Source organism: Fringilla coelebs (assembly GCF_963513975.1).
Source record: "Fringilla coelebs genome assembly, chromosome: 4".
In the NCBI taxonomy this organism is placed as follows: domain Eukaryota; kingdom Metazoa; phylum Chordata; class Aves; order Passeriformes; family Fringillidae; genus Fringilla; species Fringilla coelebs.
In genome coordinates, this window is record NC_140032.1 from 44,437,653 (window position 1) to 44,461,188 (window position 23,536).

The window sequence follows — 23,536 nt, forward strand, 5'->3', positions numbered from 1 at the left end:
CTTGCTGGAACTTGTTCTTGAAGGCATTATCTTCTGAGTTGCTTTTCTGTCACTTGCATATACTAGTGTTGCTTTGGTGTTTTTCATCCATGACAAGAGCTTAAAATTAGGGTCTTGCTGTGTTCCTGGTTGAGCCTATTTAGACAGCTTATAAAATCAGCCCATTTACTTGTGAGAGACTGCTGAGCAGAGAAGTGCAAGAGGCATAAAGAAATTAACCCTAAGCAAGTGGGAAGTAAAGTATAATATAATTATTAATAAAACCTGAAATTGTTCTTTTTTTGCTCCTCTTTATTCTCATGTGTTTCTCAGAGTACTTAGTTATAGATGCCTTTCCCCAAACAATATTATTTCAACATATCTCTTTTTTGCTGTTGTTGTTGACTCTTTTTTTGGCAGTTATTCCCTCAAACTTGTGCTATTTGGATGGTTAAAAACCTTCTTGCTCTGATTGTACTTCATATTTTAGTGGATAACTCCAAATAACTCCATATTTTAGTGTCAACTGCTGGTTTACATATAAAAAGGTTAAATGTGGAAGAAGGAATTGATGAGTGTTTTAATAATGTTTTTGGACCCTTCAAAAGCAGCCATGTTGAAAATAAAATTTAAGTTCGCTGAAAAAATTTTTAAATTTAAAAAAACCCCAACCCCAAAATCTCATCCTCTCCCAATAACCCTAGCAATCTCTCAGAAGCACAAAAAGTGTTGTGCTCTGATTATAACTTGAATATTTGTTTTAAATACTTAAATATTACTCCGAAGACCTCGGAGGATTAAAAAGGATGGTATATGTGGATGCATATCATTGATCACTCATAGGTGTGTGCAGTCCTGAAGTGTCAGGGAAAAGGTATATTTTAATTTAGTTCTATGGAGTTTATTTCTTTGCTGAACTCTACATTGCTTTCTTTGTAGCAGTGGCAGCCCAAATGTAGAGTTTCCATTCCCCTCCCTCTTGTTGCAGTGCAATCCTTGTTCAGGGTCTTCATTCTCAGGGACCTGTTTGGGTCCCTGGCCATGGGCTGAGCTGGATGAAGTAACAAACCTGATAGAAAAGCAAGTTCTCAGCCCTCCCAGATGCATCAGGACTCTGTTGTTTTCCTAGCAACCCCATGCATTCCTATGCTGTCAGAATATATGGTTGGAAAGGCACCAGAAGCACTTCTAAACGAGGAAAAATGGGAGATTTTGAGACCTGCTGTCTCTGCTACTCTGGTGGAGAGCCCATGTCCTCTGTGTTGCTGGGTAATCATGAATACTTATTTGAAAAAGAAAAGAATCAATCTGCTGGACTGCTGACAAAGATCTTGTCAATCTACTCATGGGATGTATATTTTGAAGAATGCAAGCTTGGTTTTCAGAGAGGCAACCAACAACAAGTGTTAGATCTGCACGTGGTCAAAAGTCAAATGTAGAGCTGCCATGCTTTTTAACAGAGCAAGATTTCTCCCCTGACTTCCAGTGCTGCTAGACCTGTGCTGCCTAGAGAAAACAGGAGGTCCTGAGATTACCTGAAATTACCATGGAATTTAAGGTGTTGAGCTCAGTAGGACCAAACACTGGCACAGGCTGCCCAGAGAACTGGTGGAGTCTCTATCCTTGGAGAGATGTAAAAGCCACCTGAGACGCAGTCCTGAGCAGGGTGCTCTTGGTGACCCTGCTTGAGTAGAAGGGTTGGATGAGAGACCTCCAGAGGGCTCTCAATCTCAAACATCCTGTGATACTCATGATTTTCCCTCCCCAGCCTGTGGCCGTGGTTGCGTGTTCTTTTGTCACAGGTCAGAAGCAGGGGACCATTGGCCAGCATGAAAATTTTCACTGCGTTTTATTATTCTGGGGATTTAAATTTATAATTGTGATTCCATATAATGTACAACTTCATATGGAAAAAACCTCTTTAGTTTTTCAGTTTGGTTTAGTATATGTTAATCCATTTTGTTGCCATTATATGTTGCCGTTGGATAATAATGGCTTGGTTTAATTTGTGACATTATTTTTTAGGGAATTGTCTTCACTGTGGAAAGCTGACATGGTATTATAGTGAGGCAAAACCTACTTTATCCAGCTCGACATTTTAGGTCTGGCTGCCTTCTGTATTGGCTGATGTGTATGGAGGGATAGGAAATAATTCACCTTGGTTTTGAGTGTAGATACATTGAAACAGTGCTGCTGATTTCTGCCATGCATTCAGATAGGTTTTTCAATATTCCATTGAAATTTCAAGACTTTAAGGAGAGACTGAAATAGGGTTATTTGTCTGTAAAGATAGATTCGTGATGTTATTTTTTCCCAGCTTCCTGCTACTGATCTGCTCAACTGCCAGGTGCAAGCAGCCACTGATGTCTGATAGTTAATAAGCATTTGCTAATTTGCTAATCAGCTACTGCAGCATGCAGCTAGGGCCAGACACAGCAGTGACAGCGTAGCAGCAGCTGATTGGGAGTGTTGGAGGTAACTGGTTTTCTCCTGGGAGGGGAACAGAAAGAGAGCTGGTTAGCTGCCTGATGGTAGCTATGATCTGAGACTCTGATTATCTGAGGTTAGCAGTGGTGACTTTGTCATTCCAGCATAAATGGAGCAGCAGTGGTGTGATCTGGAGCTGGGATCAAGTAGGGAACTTCTTTTAAGGAATGCTGAGCAAGCTGTAGACAATGAACTTGATCAGATGCAGTGAATACCACTGAGTAGTTTCTGCTTCCCTACTAGCTTTTGTCTGATGAGATAGGAACAGGGACATTGCTTTGCTATGGTGCTCTCTGCTCCCTGTTTCACACCTTGTCTTTACCTTAAGAAATTCCCAAGCCAGCTGTCTCTGGGCTGCCTGGCATGCAGATACCCTTTTGCAAAGCTATAAATTCTAACCCGCCCAGAGGAGCTCTTTAAAGAGAGGTTATTAGCTTAGTTAAAGTCAGTTTGACATTCTTTGAACAGAGGTGTTATGTGAGGTTGATGGTCTGTATTCCTGTACTTCTGCTTAGAACTTGAAATTCATCTCTGCCCATGCACGCATGGTTTGTTTTCAAATGCTTGCAAATGAATATTTTATTAGGTAGCTGTGGCCAATGGCTGCAGGATGGCCTTTGATAAGCTGCGTGGCCAAGCGGCGTTAGCTGTGTTGGCAGAGCCCTCTGCTGGGAGCGCAGCTGTGCCAGCAGCAGTCGGTCCTGCGGCCAGTGCCACCCGCTTCTCCCAAAGGCCGTCAGGCAGACCCCTCTCGGCTCTGTGCTATCCCACCAGCTGCCTGCCTGCTCCAGTGCCCAAGGGGTTTCTCTTAATCCCACAGAGCCTGTGGAATTCACTTGACCTCTTTTTTTTTTTTTTTTTTTTTTTTTTTTAGCAAACCTGGTGGTGTGCTGTAAATGCTTATATGATTTTAGGTTTTGATTTGCAAAATACCGTGGCTCTTTGAGAGGAATAAAGTCAGCCAATTACAAAATAATGTTTTCCTAATCTTAATCAGTGTGGGAGAACCATGATGAATTTCAAAAATTGCATGTATAGATTCCAACACTGTCTGTAAATACCTTTTTTTAAAAAGTACTGCTTAGTAAAATTAACTGATCTAATTGGGCATACATGGGGATATTCCTAAATCAAGAGCCACAGCTTTCCTTTTTCATTGGACAGTAAGGCTTCTGCTATTCAAAGTATTAGAGGAAACAGTTTTTGTGTGATAAAATACTGACTTACTGAATACAAAGGAAAAATGTTATTACTCTTCTCTAACCTAGTATGTTCAAAAGCCTGGTTAGGACTACTAGATGCATTGCCAAACCAAAATGTGCAGAGAGGTATTTTAATCTGGTTATATCTCTAAAGTGTTGATATAATGCAGGTCAATAACTCTACTGCAGGAAATCCAGCTGTTTGAGATTGTTGCACAAACAATGCAGTAGTAATAAAGGGTCTTTTTTTCTTCTTCACATGCTGGCCAGAGCTTTTCACTTACCATTGATTTGAAACACTCACAACTGTGCCCAGTATTTTATCTTCATTAAAATAAAAAAAGAGGAGCATGTGCCATGGCTTAGAAAAGACTGTTGCCTGTGGTGGACAGGCCCCCCCCTCTGATGAAGCTAGAGAGTGGTAGAAGTCAAAGGGAGTCATATTTCTGTGTCATTTGGTTTGTCTCATGATGAAGCTTTCCTTAACATAGACATACATTCTTTCAAAAGCTAGGTTAATCTTCCTTGCCTATATTTGAAAAAAAAACAGTTTCACCTTTGTTTTGAACTTACTTGCTCCATTCCTGGGGTTCAGCAACACAGAACAGCTCTGTTAGGGGGCCCATCATGTGAGTGGCATGATGGAACTCCTTGCTGCAGGTTGTTGTGAATTTCCAAAGCTGAATATTATTCAGAAAACAATTAAACACCCCTGTGAAAGGAAAAATCACCAGTATGATAAGATGTAGATATTGCTTTTGAAAATTCCCCATCTGCATCCAAGGGAATGGGTAGGAAGTGCATGGCTGTCCTCACCCTCCTCCTCCTTGCCCTTGTGTGAAGGCAGGATGCTGAAATAAAGGGGACTCTTAAGGAAAGGTCTGGTTAGTTGTGGTTCCTGTCATCCTCTGCTGTTAGCTGGAGAAGCCATGGTGGGGGGAGGACCAAGTTCTTGGTGGTGGATGGGGAGTCCAACCTTCCTCCTGCACAGCTGTTCTTTAAGGGATGTGTCCAGAGAACCTTCCATCTTACCTGCCATCCGATCTGGCATTTTCCATGGCCCAGTGCCTTTCCTCACCTGTAATGAGAGTTTCACTGGAGGCTTATTGCAATTACACGTAGGAGGCAGCACAAAGGGGTTTTTTTCTTCTTTCGTGACAGCTTCTTCTTCCTGTTTTTCTTACAGCATTTTGGTTAGAGGCTTTAATTCTCTGGCAGATGGTATACAGTATGTTTTCCAAACCCTCTACCTTTTGGGTCTAGGATACACTCTGTTCTCTGACTGCATAAAGCTGCTAAACAGCTATTTTTTCTAATTTCTGACTTGAAATTCCATTCCATTTGTATTGCACAATGTCATAATGATTCAGCTTTGTAGAATTCTGTCTTGCTTCCATAGGTTATCTTGTCCCATGCTCTTTTTAAAATACTAACATGCAGTTTTAATCCTGTGCTTCAGCAACCCTTGTGAGTTGTCTATTTTAATTCGGGACTTCAAATATAAATGCTGCTTTAACATTACTCGTGGTTATCTCTAATCTCAGAGTCTCATAGCAAAATCTGTTGCAGAATTCATCCTGTTTTGTCAGTGCTTTTTATTTCAAACGTGTATTTTGTTAGAAAGTGGCTGATGATATAATACCTGGATTTTTTTTTAATAATCCCTGCTTTTCTAAAGAACTTAGTGATGTGTAATATTACCATTCAAATAGGCAGGTGAGAGCCTTGGAGATCAGTAATCTGTACCTTTTCAAAAGCCGCACTGCCTTGCTTTGTCTTGGAATTTATTATGCTTCCCAAGTATAATGTGACATACTGAATAGGGCAGGGGGTGGGGACATTGTCTTCAGCTGACATGCTGTTATCAGCGGGACTGTGTTTCTGGACACAAGATTTCGCAGTCATTGGTTGTCCGAAGAAAGCCTTTCCATCTGAGGATTGGACAAGAAGATGCGTCAATTTGCTGCCCGTCTCCAAGGTACTGGTGATGCTGCCTCCACAAGCTGGCTAACGTCACAGCTCCATCACCCAGCGGGGTGTGGGCTTTTTTCTCCTCTTCTCTGTTTTAATTCTGTATTTGCTTCCTACTGCATTTCTTAATCTGTCTTCTGCCAAATGCTAACAGCATGATATTTTGCAATCATTTAGGTGAATACAAGAAGGACGAACTCCTGGAAGCTGCTAGGTGAGTGCTGCTTAGAATATAAAACATATTTTGGGGGTGGAAGCAGGCGAGGAAAAGGGGTTTTTAAAATAGTACTGTTTTGTCATTGCCTTTCCATGAAATGCTGCAAGCAAACCACTTAATTAGCATAAATCTCTTCAGACTTTAGTCTGGTATAAATGTAAAAGCCTGTTTATGTAATTGAAATCCCCCACTATGGTGGTTATAAGGTTAATATTGAGTTTTTGCTTTAAGCTGCTTAAATCCTCTTTATTGTTTTGTGACTGTTCTTTTTAGGGGCAATTTAAATATTGGAATCTTGCTTTTCTTTGGGTTTTTACTGCTACCGTAGGATGTATTTTGAAAATAGGTTTCATCTGAACAGAGCATAAGGAAGCCTATACAAAAGGTGTAAAGTTCAATTGTATATTGCAAAGCTTTTCATCCTTCCTTCTGACTGCACAAGACCATTTTATATAGCTTGTTAACCCTTCTAAAAAAAATTCTGGGTATTGGTATAAAGCCGTTTCAAATGTTATGGGCCATATGCTATGAAAATATGTTAAATTCAGAACATTTATTTTGACAAATGGCTTTCAGAGGATCTGTAAAATTAGAAAAAGGAAATACGAGGTTAAGGAGAGAAATTGAGGTGTTTTTATATGATCTCTTGCAACACATTTAACTGCAAATGTGGTATTCTTTTTTGTATTTACCCTTGGTTTTGAAATGTTCAGAAGATTCTTTAGCCATCCAACATTCTTCCTGCCACAGTACAAATTTCAATATACTATACTTTGCAAAATACTTTGCTAAGGAAATGGATATCAAAGAGCTCTGCCCTTTTCCCACCCTTTCCATAATATTCTCCTCATTTACAGGAGTGGTAATGAAGAAAAGCTGATGGCTTTATTGACTCCTTTAAATGTGAACTGCCATGCAAGTGATGGGCGTAAGGTAAGTTAATACCTGCTTTATATTTCAATTTCTTAAGAAAGGCCAATTTAAGCATACTGGTAACCATAGATGTATAAACCAGGAGAATGTATGGGGTGGGGGGAAACCTGTGATGCCTTTTCACCATAAAATTAAACGTTGGTATACTTGACACTGGCAGCTGTGACAGATTAAGTCGACAGACGTGGGTTTTTTGTGTGTCTTTTAAATGTTAAACCCTGGTCTACATGTAAACAAAACTTTAAGACCTTTTGTAAGAAAAACAAAATGTACTGTTGCGGGTGGATAAAATAACTAAGGAAAAAAGTTATTATTTGTATTTGAACATTGGGTGAGGTGCTTGGATTCAGTTTAGCTCCTAATACATTGCCACGTAGACTGGCAAGACTGGCACTGTATTGCTATGGTTAACACCTTCTGCATTTTCTAAAATTTGACATTATTGTTTTGACTTTCTCTGGCAGAGATGTTTGAATGAGTTAAATTAAGAATTAGGCTGAAACTGGAGGAGGGAAGAACATACGGAGTGAGAAGTAGATCCTATGATTTTTGATGTTTTAGATTTTGAGATGGTAGTCTGTCTAGACTGTTGATTTACAAATGTTGGGGGTTTTTTTGTTGTTTGGGGTTTTTTTTTTGTTTTGTTTGTTTTTGTGTGGTTTTTTGTTTGTTTTTTCTTGGTGTTTTTTGTTGTTTTTTTTTTTTTTTTTTAAACTGTGTACCAGAATGTTTTTAATATGTATCTGTTACAGTGTTTCACCTGTAACAGTACATCTCATTTTTGGAGAGAAAAGCATGGGAGTGTTTTCTTTTGTAGTTTTTTAAAATTTTTGATGGAGTGTGTTGGAGTATAATATAAACCTCTGCCCATCCTGGACCTGTTGTGGAACAGCCCAGTAAAGATAAGCTAATTTACGCTTTTGATTAAAATGTATGTTGTTACTGAATATAAAAAAAATACAGTTTCATTGTAAAAAAAATTCCTGGTTTCTGTACACATTTTTAATTTTTTTTCCATTGTAATGTCTACCATACATAATATGTGATGAAAAATCCAGCCAGTTTTTTGCTTATTTACATTTATCACTGATTGAAAGTTGATGCATCTCCCAGGTTTTGAAAGCAATTGATTTCATTAACTGAGGACAGGCAATTGAACAAGGGCTTTATTTAATTTAGCAGTGTTGAAACTGATTAAACACTCCCCACATTTTAAGATTAAAGATATTGCCCATATTTCTTGAATTTCCTTTTCTTATTTTAAGACTTTGCTGTTCAAGTAAAAGTGTATTTAGGTATTAATAATGCCCTGTGTTATAATTAAATGGGGAGGTGTACAGCAGTGCATTACTGAATAATTCAGCCCCCATCACTATTGATCTAAGGCCAAATGCAGAGTTATGACTTCTGTCAGCAGGGCAAAGAATGAGCCCTTGCAGATGTTTTCTTGAACATTTATCACTTCAAAGTAAATATAAAAAAAAAATAATGACAAAGCTTTTAAAATTCATACTGAGATAGCAGAAATTAAGATAGCAGCCTCTGAATCAGTTAGAAAATTTATGCCCAAAGCTTGGAAAGCATATTGCAGTTAAAGCTCCTGTGTGTGGACACTTTGAAAATATGTTTGGTTGGTTGGTTTTTGGTAAGTGCACTGGTTTTTGAAACACCTTTTGAAGGTGCCTTACCATTGTTATGAATTAGCTTTTTAAAAATTATGTCTACCAGATATATTTTTTTCTGCCACCACATATGTACAGGAAGGTTGGAAAAAGGTTTACTAATGCTTTGTAGTAAGCATGCTATATAACTGTTACGGATTTAATTTGTAAAGCAAAGTGTTCAAGTCCTGTTCTGGTGCAAGATCACTTGGGGTTTGATCATTTTAAGCTGTGCTGCGAATTAAGTGAGCTTGTAAATGGAAGTCTCCACTGGTGTAGCTGCCTGTAGTTGATCTGTGGTGATTTACACTAGCTGAGGATTTGTCCATTTTGTAAGTTGCTTTTTGCATTCCTTGATGCTTTCAGTAATTTTTTTTTGCAAATCTTCTGAGCATTCATGCCTCAAACTTAGGACAGTGTAAGGCCACAGTTTTAATGCAGCTCTCGGGGCCAGGAATGCAGATTCTGCGGATTGGCCCAAGATTCTCAGCATCATGCTTGTTCTGCAGTACCTCTGTACCCGCAAACTCTTCCCTCAGTCTGCTTACCTGTTTCTTCAGTCTGTGCATCTGTTGATTTTCTGAGATGTCCAGCTCTAGTCTAGTGATAAGGGAGCACTTAGCTGTGAGGGTGAAGAAATTGAGTTCCAGTACTGAATGGGTAATTGTTTTTTTTCTGGATTAGCAGATGGTGCTAATTTTTTCCTCATACTTTGGGGTGCAACTGTATGCAGTTTAGTTTTTTCCCCCCAGGGGATTGCTCTGTGTCTCATGCATGCTAACATCTGGGATTCTGGATTTCTCAAACACCACATGTGCCGTGAAGTTGTGCTTTATAGAATGGGTAAAAGGAATGGAAAACTCTGACAGCATCTTTCTGGTTTCAAACCAGCTAAGGTTGGAAATAAAGATTTATTGCATTCTGGGTGCTGCTTGCAGCATTTTTAAAAAGTATTGACGGCCAGAGTCTGATTCCTACTGGACAGGATTCCATGATTCTAAAATAGTTACATCTGGTGCTGATAACCATTGCTCCATCTGTTTATTAAGGACAGAGGTCAAGACAAATAGGAATGAAAACTGAATTTCCTTCTTCCCCTCCAAAGTCACAGTTTTGGTAGGTTGGTAGGTTTGGTAGGTCATTGTAGAAATGTTCACATTACTGAAGCTTTTGAGCTGTTGTCTGAAGAGGGAATATATTCTGTGTGGCTTCTCTTGCCATTATCTTCTGGAGGGATAAATGAATTAGTGTGCAAAACAAAGAGCAATTTTAAACATCAGCTAAAGTCTTCCTGCATACCAAGGATCATGGTAGCTTTTGGGATTTTTATGACCAAAGAAAATGAGCAATAATATTTCAGGAACTGCAATTTCATTGAGCTAGATAATGATTGATTTTTGTGCAAGTACTGGCTTATGTGCATATTCAGTGTCTGTCAGAGCACAAATAATGAGCTGTATAGTGCAGAGCTATATAGTACTGTATAAGCAAATGAGTACTACACAAGGGTAAATTTTACAAAACCCGTTTTTTTAAAACTGTCTTATTTGTTTATTTTTTAAAAAGCAATACTTGAGCTGAAATATAATAATGATTTTTCATGGCAATTAGTCCTGCTTTGATGTTGGTGTTTTTAACAGGAGACTGGAAATTTTCAGTTGTTATGTGTGTTGTGCGTAAGGCAACATTTACATGTTGCATCATTTCTGTTCACATTGCCTCACCAAGTATCAGAACAGAACTCAGACACGGTACACAGCACCTGCATATTGCTGTGGGTCTGAAATTTCCCTGTATCCTGCCTGTGAATTCTGCTGGTCTCCTTTGTCTTTACATAATCTATAGAAGCAATGACTTCTAGAAGACAAGCCTGTGGTGTTGGTGTAATGGTGATGAATTTCACGCTGTTAAGAAGCCAAGGCTTCTAGTCATGTGTCTATCTATGTAAAGGTACATAGGTTTTAGAGCCCCTGTTATTTTCCCTCAAATAGTTTCCTCTGGGGTTGTCTTTTTCAAGGCTTAGTTATGAGTGAATTTCCAAAAAATGTTTTTTGACCATTTGAAATCACCATGTTCCTCTGCTGGAAATTAGCGCTGTATTGCTTCATCATGGAAGCTGGATTTCTGACTTGTTACAACAGTCTCTGCTTACCTAAATCAGTGGCGAGAGACAGGTTTAAAATTGCACATATAATGGTTGCAGGTTGAGTAGAAGCACTTAGTCCACTTATTTCCTTCAGGATGCTGATGTGAACACTTGAAAGCTGTTTAAGGAAGAAATTGATGTTGCCTCCATTTTAAAAATGCAGAAGTATCTGAGCTGATAAGAAAGGATTGGTTTCAGCAATTCAGATAAGAACTCTTTTCTACAAGACATTTCCCACATGACTAATCATAGCTTTCCAAAGTGATCTGCATCCAGCTGACATGGTAGCTATTAGCTATAGGAGGTTGGATTTTTGGTTGTACATAATATCCTGCTCCTGCACTGCATTATACACACTCAGATCATGCTGGCACTAAAATACTCAGGTGTTGTTGGTTGAATAAAACCTTTTCTTATGTGGGTGAACTCAACTCCTCTATTTAGGAGTTACCCAAAAACCAGTTTGTTGGGTGGTCTTCTCAAGGTGCATCTCTTGAAGTAGAGCAAATATCTAATATTTTGAGCTCTTAGGACCATAGAAAAGTCATTAACTGAAAAATAAAATGCTTGCTTTGTACTTTGAAGTACAAAGTTTCTGTCGCAGCTGAGTTTTGTGTTTACATTTTGTATCAACCATATGAAAAACAGAGAATACAATAGCATTACCTATGACAGCGTGATCTCAGGAATCAGTTCAGCTTGAGGTAGGAATTGCTACCAGAGGGCAGCACAGAATGCAGTTCCTCCACAGCTACATTTTTTTCTGTCCTGCACCTTCCCTCCCTACTTCCTTCTTTGGAAACTAAAAATGTTATTTTTGCAACAGGTGAATCAGGGATCCTACAAACAAGGCACCTCAGTTTTTCCTTGCATGGGACCATCCAGTACTGTGGATAATGTAGTGATCCCGTGGGGAAAAAAATAGACACTTCATTAAAATGCCATTTCTATCATGCACATGGTCCTTCCTCACTTATTTGCGCTGTTGTCTTCTGACTTGCAGTGTCCCTTCGCTTTATTCCCAGTTTTCAGTCTTTAAGAGCTCCCAGTACCAGTCTTTGGTATTTTGCTTCTGCAATGTCTTTGTTGTTCCACCTTTCCAGACTAGCTGTAGACAACCCTGGATCTGAGTACCAGTAACAGGCCTTTTCATTAAACTTTGTGAGTCATAGGAGACATACTTGCCTCTTGGGTTTGACTGAGGCTGTTGCTTCAGCCTGTTCTTTCCTGCCATAGGGATATTGGTTTTTCTCATGCATGGCCTCATTCTGGTTCATTGGCACAGAGTTCAGATGTAAGAAATCCAAGTCTGAGAAGGTCTGCAATGCAGTGCTGAGTAGCAGCATCCTTGGCCTGAGGTAACCGCTGCAAAAGATCTTGAGAACAAAGTGCCCCTCAGCTTTTGCTATGGGATATCCCTGATACCAAGTAGCATTGGTAGTAAGTAGTAGTTGGATGAAATTGCGGATTCTTTCTCTTGCTTCCTCTGTGTCTTTCTCTCTAGTGAGAGATCAGCCTGTAAACAAAGAGCTGGTAAAGAAAAATTAAATTCTAACAAGATCAGGTGAGTTATGTCTCCTCGTACCAGGGAGTCTCCAATTTGCTGCTGGTAAGTGAATTTGCCAACCCCTGTTCCACAACTCTGGGTGTTTGCAGCCATTTTCAAGAAAAATCCTGCAATTGGAAAGAAAATTGGTATAGCTTCCAGTTTTTGAGTCTGTATGGAACAATCGATCCACATTTTCACAAGCTTTCCCTTTACAGTTATTAAGCCTACAGACTTGGGTAGAGGTTTAAATTCCCTTGTAATATTCTTGGCTCTAGGAGCTGGGGGTTGAAGAAAAATGCCACGTACTGCAAGATGTGAACACATTGTGTGCTGGTGAAACTGTAAACCTTCAAAATTGTGTGCATTTTTCTTGTGCTGTGAAATAAAAATCAAAATTGATACCACATAAATCCATAGGTCTGTTTGTTCTCTAATCTGTGTCATAGAGATTATATTCAGATGGGTGTAGAATGTATTTTGGAAGAAACTATTTTGCAAACAATAAAAAAAGTTGTTTGAGTATTGGGAAAACCTACTTTTCTACAGACAAAAGCTGTTTATTTGAGCAAAATAGTTGTGAACAGATAGCCAATGTAAGGCCTTGTCATGACCAATGGTATATCTGAATGTCAGCGTGGACTTCACATGTTTGGAGTTTTTTGTCACATGTAATATCATACCTAGTTTCACAATTTGCATTTCATCTTTCTCAAAGTTTTATGAACTCTTCTGCTGGTATACATTGTTTGTTTGTGTGGCTTGTAAATGCAGTCACTAATCTTAAGGCTTATCTACAACAAAAAATAACTAACTAGTGCAAAGGAGAGGAGCAATGGAATCATCCAGAATAATAGTTAACTGTGTATATTTTTGGTTCATAATGAGTGCCTTCTCCTCCATTAATCTAATAAATTGAAAAGATTAAAAATTGTGTAATGAAATGTAATTTTTGTTTCAGAAAAAAGATAGCTCTGCAAATCCAAAACAGTTATTTCAGAGTAACTGGATAGACAAGCCCTTGCTAAATCTGCTCACTTTCTGCTTACTAGCATAAATGTCAGTCTGGTTTTGATGAAATGTTTTAGACTCAGTTTTGTGGGTGGGAAATGTGCAGATTTTGGTTTCTACATTTGTGGTCCTGCAAGGATTTGCCAGAAGTTTCCTGATGTGCAATTACAGCACTGTGGAACTGCAGTTATCAAAATAAGCAATAACCAAGCAGGCTGTTAGCTGATGTTGGCTTGTGTAATGCTGGCTCTGGCTCATGGCTTCTGGACACTGCAGCCTTTGCTGGCACTGATCTGGTACATGTTTCATGAAACGTGTGTATTAAGGTTATATCTAGGGGTGTGAGCTGGTAGATTGATAAATAGAGTCACAGAATGTACTGGCTTGGATGGAACCTTAGAGATTATATAGTTCCAGCCTCCCTGCTATGGGCAGGGATGCCTTTCATTAGACCAGGTCAAATATTTGAGTCAAATATTTTAAATCAAATCCTACATGCAAAATTTAAGGTATTTTCTGGATTTAGTTAATGGTGTATTGTAAACAGAAAAAGTGATATTTCCAACATTACAAGAAAATTACAAAGCAAGTGTCATAAGGTTTGTGCTGTGCCTTGAGCAGAAGTGCCCAATGCCATATATGTACAAAGAACATTCAAAAATGGTCACAATTGGGTTTTGCCTTTAAAACAATATTTTATTTGTTATAAAAAGATAGTTCCCAGGCTTCATGCATGTTAGAAAAAGTGACAAGTTATGCACTTTGTTATGCTGTGATCCTATCTTCATCTGCCAAGCATGATCAAAGTGGGTAACGCAAGAATGCCTCTGCAAACTTTGTATGGTATAGATAACTTGGTTTAATTTCAATCCTTGGTGTCAGTCAAAACCTTTTATATCCAAGGATGTTATCTTTTGAATAAAATGTAAAACTGATCTACTTGCCTTTAAGTTTCTGTTATGAGAGCTTAAATATTTTTCCTAAAACATTTCAGTGAGTATCCCTTCACGTACTATTTGAAGCGTACTCTGTCATGTCCACAAATAGAAATTGTGTACCGAAGTGCTAGAAAGAAATTGTTTACTCTGTCATCATTCTCTTTGTATTGTTCTCTAAAATTCAGGAAATCTCATTTGTTAGATCTTAATTAATTTGCTCTTCAGAAAGCCTCAAATGTGTTGAAGGCATGGGGGATTTTTATACCTGAACTGTTTTCCCCTTGATGATTAGCTTCACACAGGAGATGACTTCCCGCATTAGGCTATTATCCATCTCTTGTCAGGAGAAAACAAGTCAAACTGGCAGATTTGGGCAGAGCTGCCATGTAATATTTTATGCACATTAACTAAAAGCTGTGTTCTGGATTTGGCTCTTAACAGCTCACAGGGCATCCAGGGGCTGAGTGCCGATAATATTTCTTCTACTGTGATCTGAGGAATGGAGCCCTTTCTTTCAGAGCTTGCTGAGATTGTTTTGAATTGAAATGCAGCATCTCAATCCAGGGACTGAGTGCATTTGACTTCTGTATATAGTTGACTGTAGTGAATACTGTAGGTGATATTTCCATGCTTGCTGTCAGTTTCCTCTCAAAATCCCTGCATGGGAGCATTAGAAGTACTGAAGAGTAAACTGATCTGCTTTCTTGTTGCTTTTTTGTTGTACACTGTTTCCCATCTCTGCGTGCTGTTGTGCGTGCACCCGAGGACCTAACATCATCTTCCTAATAAACCATTGGTGAGGATTTAATTCAAAACCCATTGAGTACCTATTGTAACCTGTATCCATTTGCTTACCCTTATGCATGCTTGTTGACTGCTTCAGAAAACCCAAGTTTTAAATGTAGAACTTCCTTTAACAGTGTTTGACTCTTCCCAAGCAGGTTGTGTTTATGCAGGTGTTCACTAATTCTAGCTGTTATTATATTGTATTTTTGCTTGTACAGACATCAAGATTACAGGCCTGTATGTAGTTCCCCAAAATGTGCACTAATGATTGGTTTGTAACTTCCATGTCTTCACATACCAAAATAATCTTAAGTGAAGGTCACATACAACTAGTAATTCACCTGTTTTATTCTCCTGTACTCTCTAGAGTGGATCCAGTTTGATCCTGGTAATTTGTTGATGTTCATTTCGGTTATGGGAATGGCTACCTCTTCTATGCTTAATTTATCTTCAGAGAGATCCTTTGCCAAGCTTCTCCATGCTCCCAAATATATATATGCTCTCTCACCAGGATTTTGGAACAAGACTTACTGTTTCTTCTAAGATGTATACCAAACAAAAAGTTCATTCAGGTCTTCACGGTGCCTTCTTGCCTGTAAGACCTCCATTTCTTGCCCTAGCATCACCTTGCCCCACTGAACTGGCTGGTGCATTTTATGCTCCTAGTTGGTTGCAAGAAATTGTCTGGTTTGAATCCATTTCACTGGTTACTACTTAAACTGTTTTTGCCTGTCTACTTGTTTTTTTACCTCTAAACTACTGGAATTTGTGGTCCTTGTGTTTTTCTCCAGCTTGTAAATTCAGCTTTTTGAATGTCCTCTTAATTCTAGTAAACTCTTTTAGCTTGCTGTTGGTCATACTGGCCTCTTTCACTTTATCTAGCCCTTCCCAATAGAAAGTATGCATTAGCAAAGTGTCTCCAGTATTATCTTCATTAGTAGTTTCTGTGCTGTCTGTAAGGACGTAATTTTCTTACCTACCAATTCTAGCTTATTTTTTAAAACTTGCCATTTTTTTCATAGCTCCACCTTATGAAGGTTGGTGCCTCATGTTGGATTATTTTAGCAAGCATTTCCCCTGTAGACAAGTTGAATCTGAGTGTGTTATAGCTGCTGTTAAAGACAACTTCTACTGAAAGGTTTTGCTTCAAGTGTCACTTGGTACTATCCCAGTAGCTGCATTTACCCATTTGGTGTTTCAAGCCACTGTCTCTGTACAAGAGTCACTGATAGCATCCAAACATTTCACCCAAAGCCCTTGTGTTTTCTGTCCTTGCTGCCTCTCTGGTTTCTCCCAGCACATCAGTTATCACTTGCTCATACAACCCCATCACTGATTTCAGAGGTTGCAAGGATAATTTGTAGTGATCAATTTAGTTCTAAATGAAAAGAACTGCAAATACTTATGTGAAAGGAGAGATGTATTTACATAAACATTTTAAAAAGTAATGTTTAAGTTGACTGAGCAGGCAGCAGATGAAGGATAAACGGGAAGGAAAATGCCAAAATGCATTGTAATTGATGATGGATGTGTCATTGATGAACAAGAAAATTGAGGTGATTTGATTAGTTCTTTTCCAAGTAATATTATATGCAACTACTTATAAAAGAAACTTATTTCTTACAAGGGAAATACTTTAAAATATTCATATTCTAGTAATCATTGCTTTTCAATTGGAATTACAAGATAAATTCTCTGCCTTTTCCCCTATATTTTGTGAGGCTGCTCTTCAAAAGGAATGGTAAAGGCTATTTGATTGGATTATAAAGTAATTTAATTCTAAAATTTGCAAATTATCACTGTAATGCAAAAAGAGCATTTTGTGTATTAAATTTTATTACTTATTTTATATTTCATGTTTTAATTAAATTCCAAAATATAAGATATATTTATTTCATATCCAGCACTGGAGCTGAAATGCAGTCAATATGCAAGTGTTGCTCATAACAGTTTATTCTGACCCAAGTTTCAATAAAATGAATGAAGTGCTGATTTGACAGAGAGAATGGTCAAATTAATTTATTCTTTCTTAATAATGTGAAAATATTATGAACTGAAGCCCGGAAAGTTTCTAGTTGGAAGGGGAAGGTGGGGAAGCAAAGTAAATACATCAAGGAGAAGTGGTAAAAATAATAAGATAGGTAAAAAGAAAAGGGAAATACAAGATTGTTAGTTGACTGTAGTAGGAAAAACGTTGATGTGCATACAGGCTGGGGAGCAGCGCTGCAGAAAGGGAGCTGGGAGTCCTGGTCCATGGCGTTGAATGTGAGTCACTGAGCCCTGGCAGCCAGGAGGGCCAGCCCTGCCCTGGGGGGCAGCAGGCTCAGCCAGGCAAGGGAGGGATTGTCCTGCTCTGCTCTGCACTGGGGCAGCCTCACCTCCAGTGCTGGGGGCAGGTCTGGCTGCCACAACACAAGAAAGACGCTGAGCTGTTGGAGAGCGTCCAGAGGAGGGCAACAAGGATGGCAAAGGGCCTGGAGGGGAAGCTGTGTGAGGAGTGGCTGAGGTCCCTTGGTCTGTTCAGCCTGGAGAAGAGAAAACTGAGGGGAGACCTCACTGCAGTCACACTTTGCTGGTGAGGGGAGAGGAGGGGCAGACACTGATTCTCTGTGTGACCAGTGACAGGACCTGAGGGAATGGCCAGGGGCTATGGTCAGGGGAGGTTTAGGTTTGGTGTCAGGAAAAGGTTCCTCACTCAGAGGGTGGTTGGGCACTGGAACAGCTCCCCAGGGAAGTGGTCACAGCTCCAAGCCTGACAGAGTTCAAGAATCATTTGGACAATGCTCTCAGGCCCATGGTGTGACTCTTTGGGTGTCCTGTGCAGGGCCAGGAGTTGGACTTAATGGTCCTTGATGGGTCCCTTCCAACTCAGGATATTCTATGACTCTATGAAAGATTTTGGTAGCAAGTGGTAAAATAAGAGAATGCAAAAGCAAAAAACCCCGGCAGTTTTGGTTCTCTGGTGATTCAGTGTGCATCATCTTCAGATTACCAAAAATGGCTATGGCTATGATACTGTGAGGAGTTTCTGTGTAGTGTTCTGCCATATCTTTCAAGTCAGCATAGGTCTCCTTTCAGTGTTAAATAACATCAGCTGCATTCCTTTAGGAGAAGAGAGTGGATCTTTACTGTAATTTTTTCCTTACGTATCTCCCGAAGCCACTATTCCCTCAGCCGTCAGTATCTATCACCAAAGAAACAGTGTATGCTCCTCTGCTTCTCTGATAATCCATCTCAGAGTTCCTCTCCCTGTGTCATTGAATGCTGCCAGAGATGTATTCTGTGCTTCTGGATCTAGGAAAACTACAAATGCTACTTCATGTTGAAAGCCTCAGAATTTCATACTGCAGTTCCATCCCCAGCTACACCCTCATCATAGGCATGTAGAAATGGAAGAGATTCTTGTAAAGATCAGTCTTCTGAGAATACTATGGTTTTGTGAGAAGTGTTACTCAATTTTTCTGACACATCCTCTGTGGAGCTGTTTTGCCAAATGGTGTCTGAGATACAGGCATATACAGAGGATTTTCGGGGAAGGGAGGAGGTGTTGCATTTTAATTTTTGTTTAGGAAGAGGTCAGAGATTACTAGTGCCCTATTTATGGATCTGCTGTTTGTGAAATCCTTCAGAGATCAATGGTGTTCCTATTTAAAGTGTCTCTCCCAGTTCTCTACCTTTTTCCCCTTAGTCTGTGTTTCTAGGTTTGTTTCTGAAAGTAATGATAACCCCCGCAGTGCTACAGGCTGAGGATAGAGTGGCTGGACAGCTGCCAGGCAGAAAGGGGCCTGGGAGTGCTGGTTGAGAGCAGCTGAAGGTGGGCCAGCAGAGTACTCAGGTGGCCAAGGCCAGTGGCACTGTGGTCTGTATCAGGAATAGTGTGGCCAGCAGGACAGGGGTGGTCATTCTTCCCCTGCACTTGTCACTGGTGAGGCCACACCTTGAGTGCTGTGTCCAGTTCTGGGCCCCTCAGTTTAGGAAGAATGTTGAGGTGCTGAAGCAGGTCCAGAGAAGGGCAGCAAGGCTAGTGAAGAGTCTGGAGCAAAAGTCCTGTGAGAAGCAGCTGAGGGAGCTGGAGTTGTTTAGCCTAGAGGAAAGGAGACTCAGAAGAGACCTTGTCACTGTACAGCTGCCTGAAAGGAGGCCGTAGCTAGGTGGGGGTCAGTCTCTTCTCCCAGGCAACCAGCAACAGGACAAGAGGACAAAGCCTTAAGCTAAACCAGGGGAGGTTTAGATTGGACATTAAGAAGAATTTATTCACAGAAGGAGTGATTGGTGATTGGAATGGGCTGCCCAGGGAGCTGGTGGAGTCACGATCCCTGGAGCTGTTTCAGAAGAAACTGGATGTGGCACTGAGTGCCATGGTCTAGTTGACAAGGTGGTGTTCAGTCATAGGCTGAATTCAATCTCAGAGGTCTTTTCCAGCTTAGTTGATTCCATGATTTCCTGTTCTACCTTATTTTAACCTTGAGATGGAGACACTCCAGTTATTTCTTTGTCTACCCCTGTGCAAGATCACGCTTGTCATCCTGTTGGTCCTTCCCTACGCTAGGCATGTAGGGGATTGAAAAAAGCTTGTTTCTCATAAATCTCCTGGCCCCTTATTTGTCAACACTTAGCTCAAGTTGCAGTACAACAGGGTCACTGTGTTAATGTGTGGGACTGATGCCAACCCTTGTCATGCGGTCTTAGAGGTTCAGATATACAGTCAGAAAATTGTGTTGTCTCTCAAAGGTCAGATCTACTAGAGAAGCATTCAGTAGTCTGTAGTTTGGACAGTACAGCCCCCTGAGAAGGAACAGATTTGAATACTCACTGGATATGAGGAGCTGGTCCGTTACCCAAGCAGACCTCTTCCGAATGAGGCCTTTCTCTGTCAGTGTGTCTGCAGTATTTTTAGTCTTCTCTTTCTGTGTTTTTTAACTCTTTTCCTCGAGTTTATGGATATTCTTGCCCATTGATGCTCTGCCCTAGCACTGCTGTGTCTGTGCAATCAAGCTGGTTTTGTCTTTGCTGGTTTACACCTCAAAACAGTTGGTTCCTCACCACCACCACCCCCACCTGCCAAGAGGTTATCTGATATGGCAGACCTCTAAATTAAGATACTCTCTGCCTTGCAGATTCTGAATTGGTTAACTGTTCAGTTCATTTTCCCTGTCATTAGCTGTTAGAAAGCAGTGTGTGAAATCTGTGACATGATGTTTTTTGGAATTTTACTATACTAAGCCTGTCCAGTTTAATAGTCTAATTAATTATTGCTGTCTGTATTCTGAAGATGAAGCAGTTAAATTACCACTGGAAACAGTGGAGTGAGAAATGTCTTCCTTATGCATTTTGTAATTCTTGTCTTTAGGAATTTTGTTTGTTTGTAGGGGTGTTAGTTTGTTTCTTGTTTATTACGGTTTTTTTTACATAAGAAAAGTAGCTTAATCTCTTCACCTCTGTGCTTATCTCTGGAGTTGCAGCTAGCTCATCTACAGTCAGCAGTCTGACATGACTTGTTTTCATGAAGCAGCATCTATAAGTTTGTCCCTAAAGCATAATTGTCGACCACGAATTTAAATAACTCAGTACTGCTATAAAATGACCAAGGAAGCTGCATGATTAGGGTGACAAGTCATGTGGCTGGTGAACAGAAGCACGGACCCTTTCCTGCTTAATTAAATGCTTAATTATTCAGTCAGGGATAGGGAACTTAATTTATTTTGTACCAAATGTGTAAGAGCATTATAGCATGGAATATAAAATAATTATTTTGAGTTACTTGAAATATGTGTTTATAGTAGGAAAATACTTTGTATGAAGGTCCAGTCTTGGCACAATACAAACAAATGTTAATGAGCTGTTTCCCAAGAAAGCTTCCAAATTTGTTTAAAGTGAAGGTGTAAGATGGCTGCACTGTTTAAAATTAGAATGCGAGTTGGTATCTGAGCAGCAAAGGAAAAGCCTCATCGTTTCCACAGTGGAAAAGTTTAGGAATGTGTCTGTAGAATTTTAGTGTTGTTGCAACTTGTTTTCTTACCCCATTTATCAGAATGATAAAGTGGTGACAGGAGGTACTCTGCTTGCATCCGGAATGTCTTCCTGATGTACCCTCATGATTGATGTGGTTCATTTTAGAGATGTCTGCAAGAGAGAAGCATCAAGCACTACTGTGATTGGAAAGAAAGATTCTGTCATAAATTCTAGCACAGTAAAGAGGAAGTTGTTTGCTTTGCTAGGAGTCAGGACATCTTTCAAAACAGTTTTATGCAAACTGTGAAACAAAGGTCCCTTCTGTGATTAGAAACCCCTGTGTGTTTTGTTTTTCTTTAATTCAAAAGAGGTGAAACACTTCTCTTAATGGAGTTTGTATGACAAACAGCAAGATTTTAAAGATATTTTTATTGCTGTTTTCTAAGGGCAGTATGATCTGAATACAATAATTTTTTTTTTAAAGTACATTTGTTAAATGGGAGTTTGCTGCATACCTGCAATTTCCAAATCTACTAAACCTGAAGATAATTGCAGACATGATATAAAAAGTCAGAAACATTAAAGTCTGCATTAAATATTTTAAAATCCCTCCCTCTCTCTTTTTTTTTTTTTTTTTTTGTGTGTGTCCTCTGTCAGTGGGGCGTTATGGAAGAGTTAACAATAAGCATACAAGTATCCTTAGGTATTTTTTTGCCAAGCTTTACTGGTTTCCCCATCTGTGTAAAAGCCCACCCTTACTGGTGCATATCCCTGTGGGGACCTTCTGAGCATGAGAGTAGCCATATGTCAAGGCCAGAGCTGGCCATCAAAATCAGTGTTGCCTCTTTATTAGGAGACTGCCCTTCCTGTAGACAATTATAGGAATTTATAATTCTAAATCACTGTATGTTGATGTAAATAAGATGTGTGATGAGACCTTATTTATGTAATAAGATTGTTGATTTTAATAGCCTTCGAGATGGCAAGTTGAGAATGAGCGAAACACATAGATTAAAATTTTTATCAGATAGCATTATATAAAGATTTTGGCAGTAGAAAGCAAGAACGGGAGATATTAGTTTTTAAAACAGTTCCTGCAGCTGTTATTAATCATGCAGATAATCCATAATATAAGATGGTTACATAAGATCCCTTGGTTTAAAGTTGCCCTTAAAATGTGTAATTTGAATCTGAAATGAAACTTCCTTCTGAGGCAGTGGCAGCATTACCGTCTGAGGGCTGCTGAAGGCTCTTTAGCAAGATAAGGGAAATGGATGGTGCTTGGAGCTGGAACTCCCACGTTGCCTGTGGACAGCTTGTTGAAACAAATTTTCAGATTTTAGCAGAAGCTGCTCAGAGCCTGCAGCGCTGGAGATCCCTCAGGACCCCTTTTTGTTTGATGCAGGTGAACAGGGGATGGCAAGTCCAAGGCGGCTGACCTTGAACAGGGGTCATCAAATCAGCTCTTGGTAACAAAGCAGTGCAAAAATACCTAAGGCTCTCTGAGAACAGTATCAAATCTAAAAAATGCATTTCTTGTATTCCCAGGCAACACATTATCAAAAAGACTGCAGGCAAAACCACCTCCCTTACTATAAATAGTAGGCATATAGGTTGACAGCGATTGCCATCTTGTGTACAGTGATGTTCCTGGAACTGCTCTCAGTACCTGCTTTGGCTCAGTTACAGCTGCCATAAAATTTTCAAATAATATGAGCATCTTGCATGATGGTCTACTTTACTTAGTAAAAATGGAGTTATACGCTTTTTAATTATACTAGCAAGTAAGCCAGTGTGATTGGCCCGGTAACTGTGAATGTGAGTCTTGGAAGGTAAGTGCCCTCTAAGGATTTTTGTTAGTAAGTCTTGCCAAGTTCTGCAAGATATGGGAGGAGGGGTTAATTGATAGCTTTATTAAATCTGTTTTCTTAATATTAAGTCATTAATTTGATATACCTTTCAGGCGCAGTAGACATTGCTATCAGTGGTATTTAGTTTTTACTTCCCTAATGCTATATAAATAGCATGTTAATTTTAAGAATCACTCTCTACTGCCATAGTTAGCTTTTTTTTTTTTGAGGGCTCATAATGTCATCTAATAAGTAGTTCATGTAGCATAATATTATCTTTAAGTTACCTAGATTCTGTAATAAACATACAAAATTGTAACTCCACATTAGTATTTTTACCTATTAAGTCTATAGTATGGATGAATCCTCTTTCTTATGAGTAAGGAAAAGAAGTTTTTAAGAGTCATGGAGACAGCATCTTCCTGCTTTCTCCTTCCTAAAGCATATGTAAGCACAGCATTTATAAGAGCCATTTAGCCAAAATAATGAGCAACTGGTTCGTGAATAAAGGGAGAAGAGTGGTTGTCGGCTCCTGCTCCTGCACCTGTGTGTGTGTTCACTTGTCCTTGACTATGAGTTAAGGGGTCTCTCTGGCCCTCTGACTCCCTGCCTCTCTAGCACTGGGTGTTTGCAGTTGCAGAGTTGAAGCATGCTGCCTGCTGGAGATCTCAGCCCCATCTCCAGGATGGGAACAGGGCGCATCAGTTGATGCTCCCTGGAGAGGCGGCCGCAGCATGGCACACAGCTTCGCTGCAGCTGCTGTGGGCCACAAGGCAGGCACACCAAATGTCAGGTGCCTGGCTGCAGATAAATAATTCTGGTGTGCTGGACTGTGTACTTCAGGCATGGCACTGGGG

At 39.7% G+C, this 23,536-nt stretch overlaps 1 protein-coding gene across 1 annotated transcript in view; it reads left to right on the forward strand.

The window, feature by feature from the left end:
* Nucleotides 1-23,536, forward strand: part of TNKS (tankyrase) — a 129,769-nt gene that overhangs the window by 60,260 nt on the left and 45,973 nt on the right. Inside the window, exons 4-5 of the mRNA XM_084204383.1 lie at nt 5,817-5,853; nt 6,714-6,789. Of these exons, the coding sequence (XP_084060509.1) occupies nt 5,817-5,853; nt 6,714-6,789 (113 nt within the window). The remainder of the gene's footprint in view (nt 1-5,816; nt 5,854-6,713; nt 6,790-23,536) is intronic.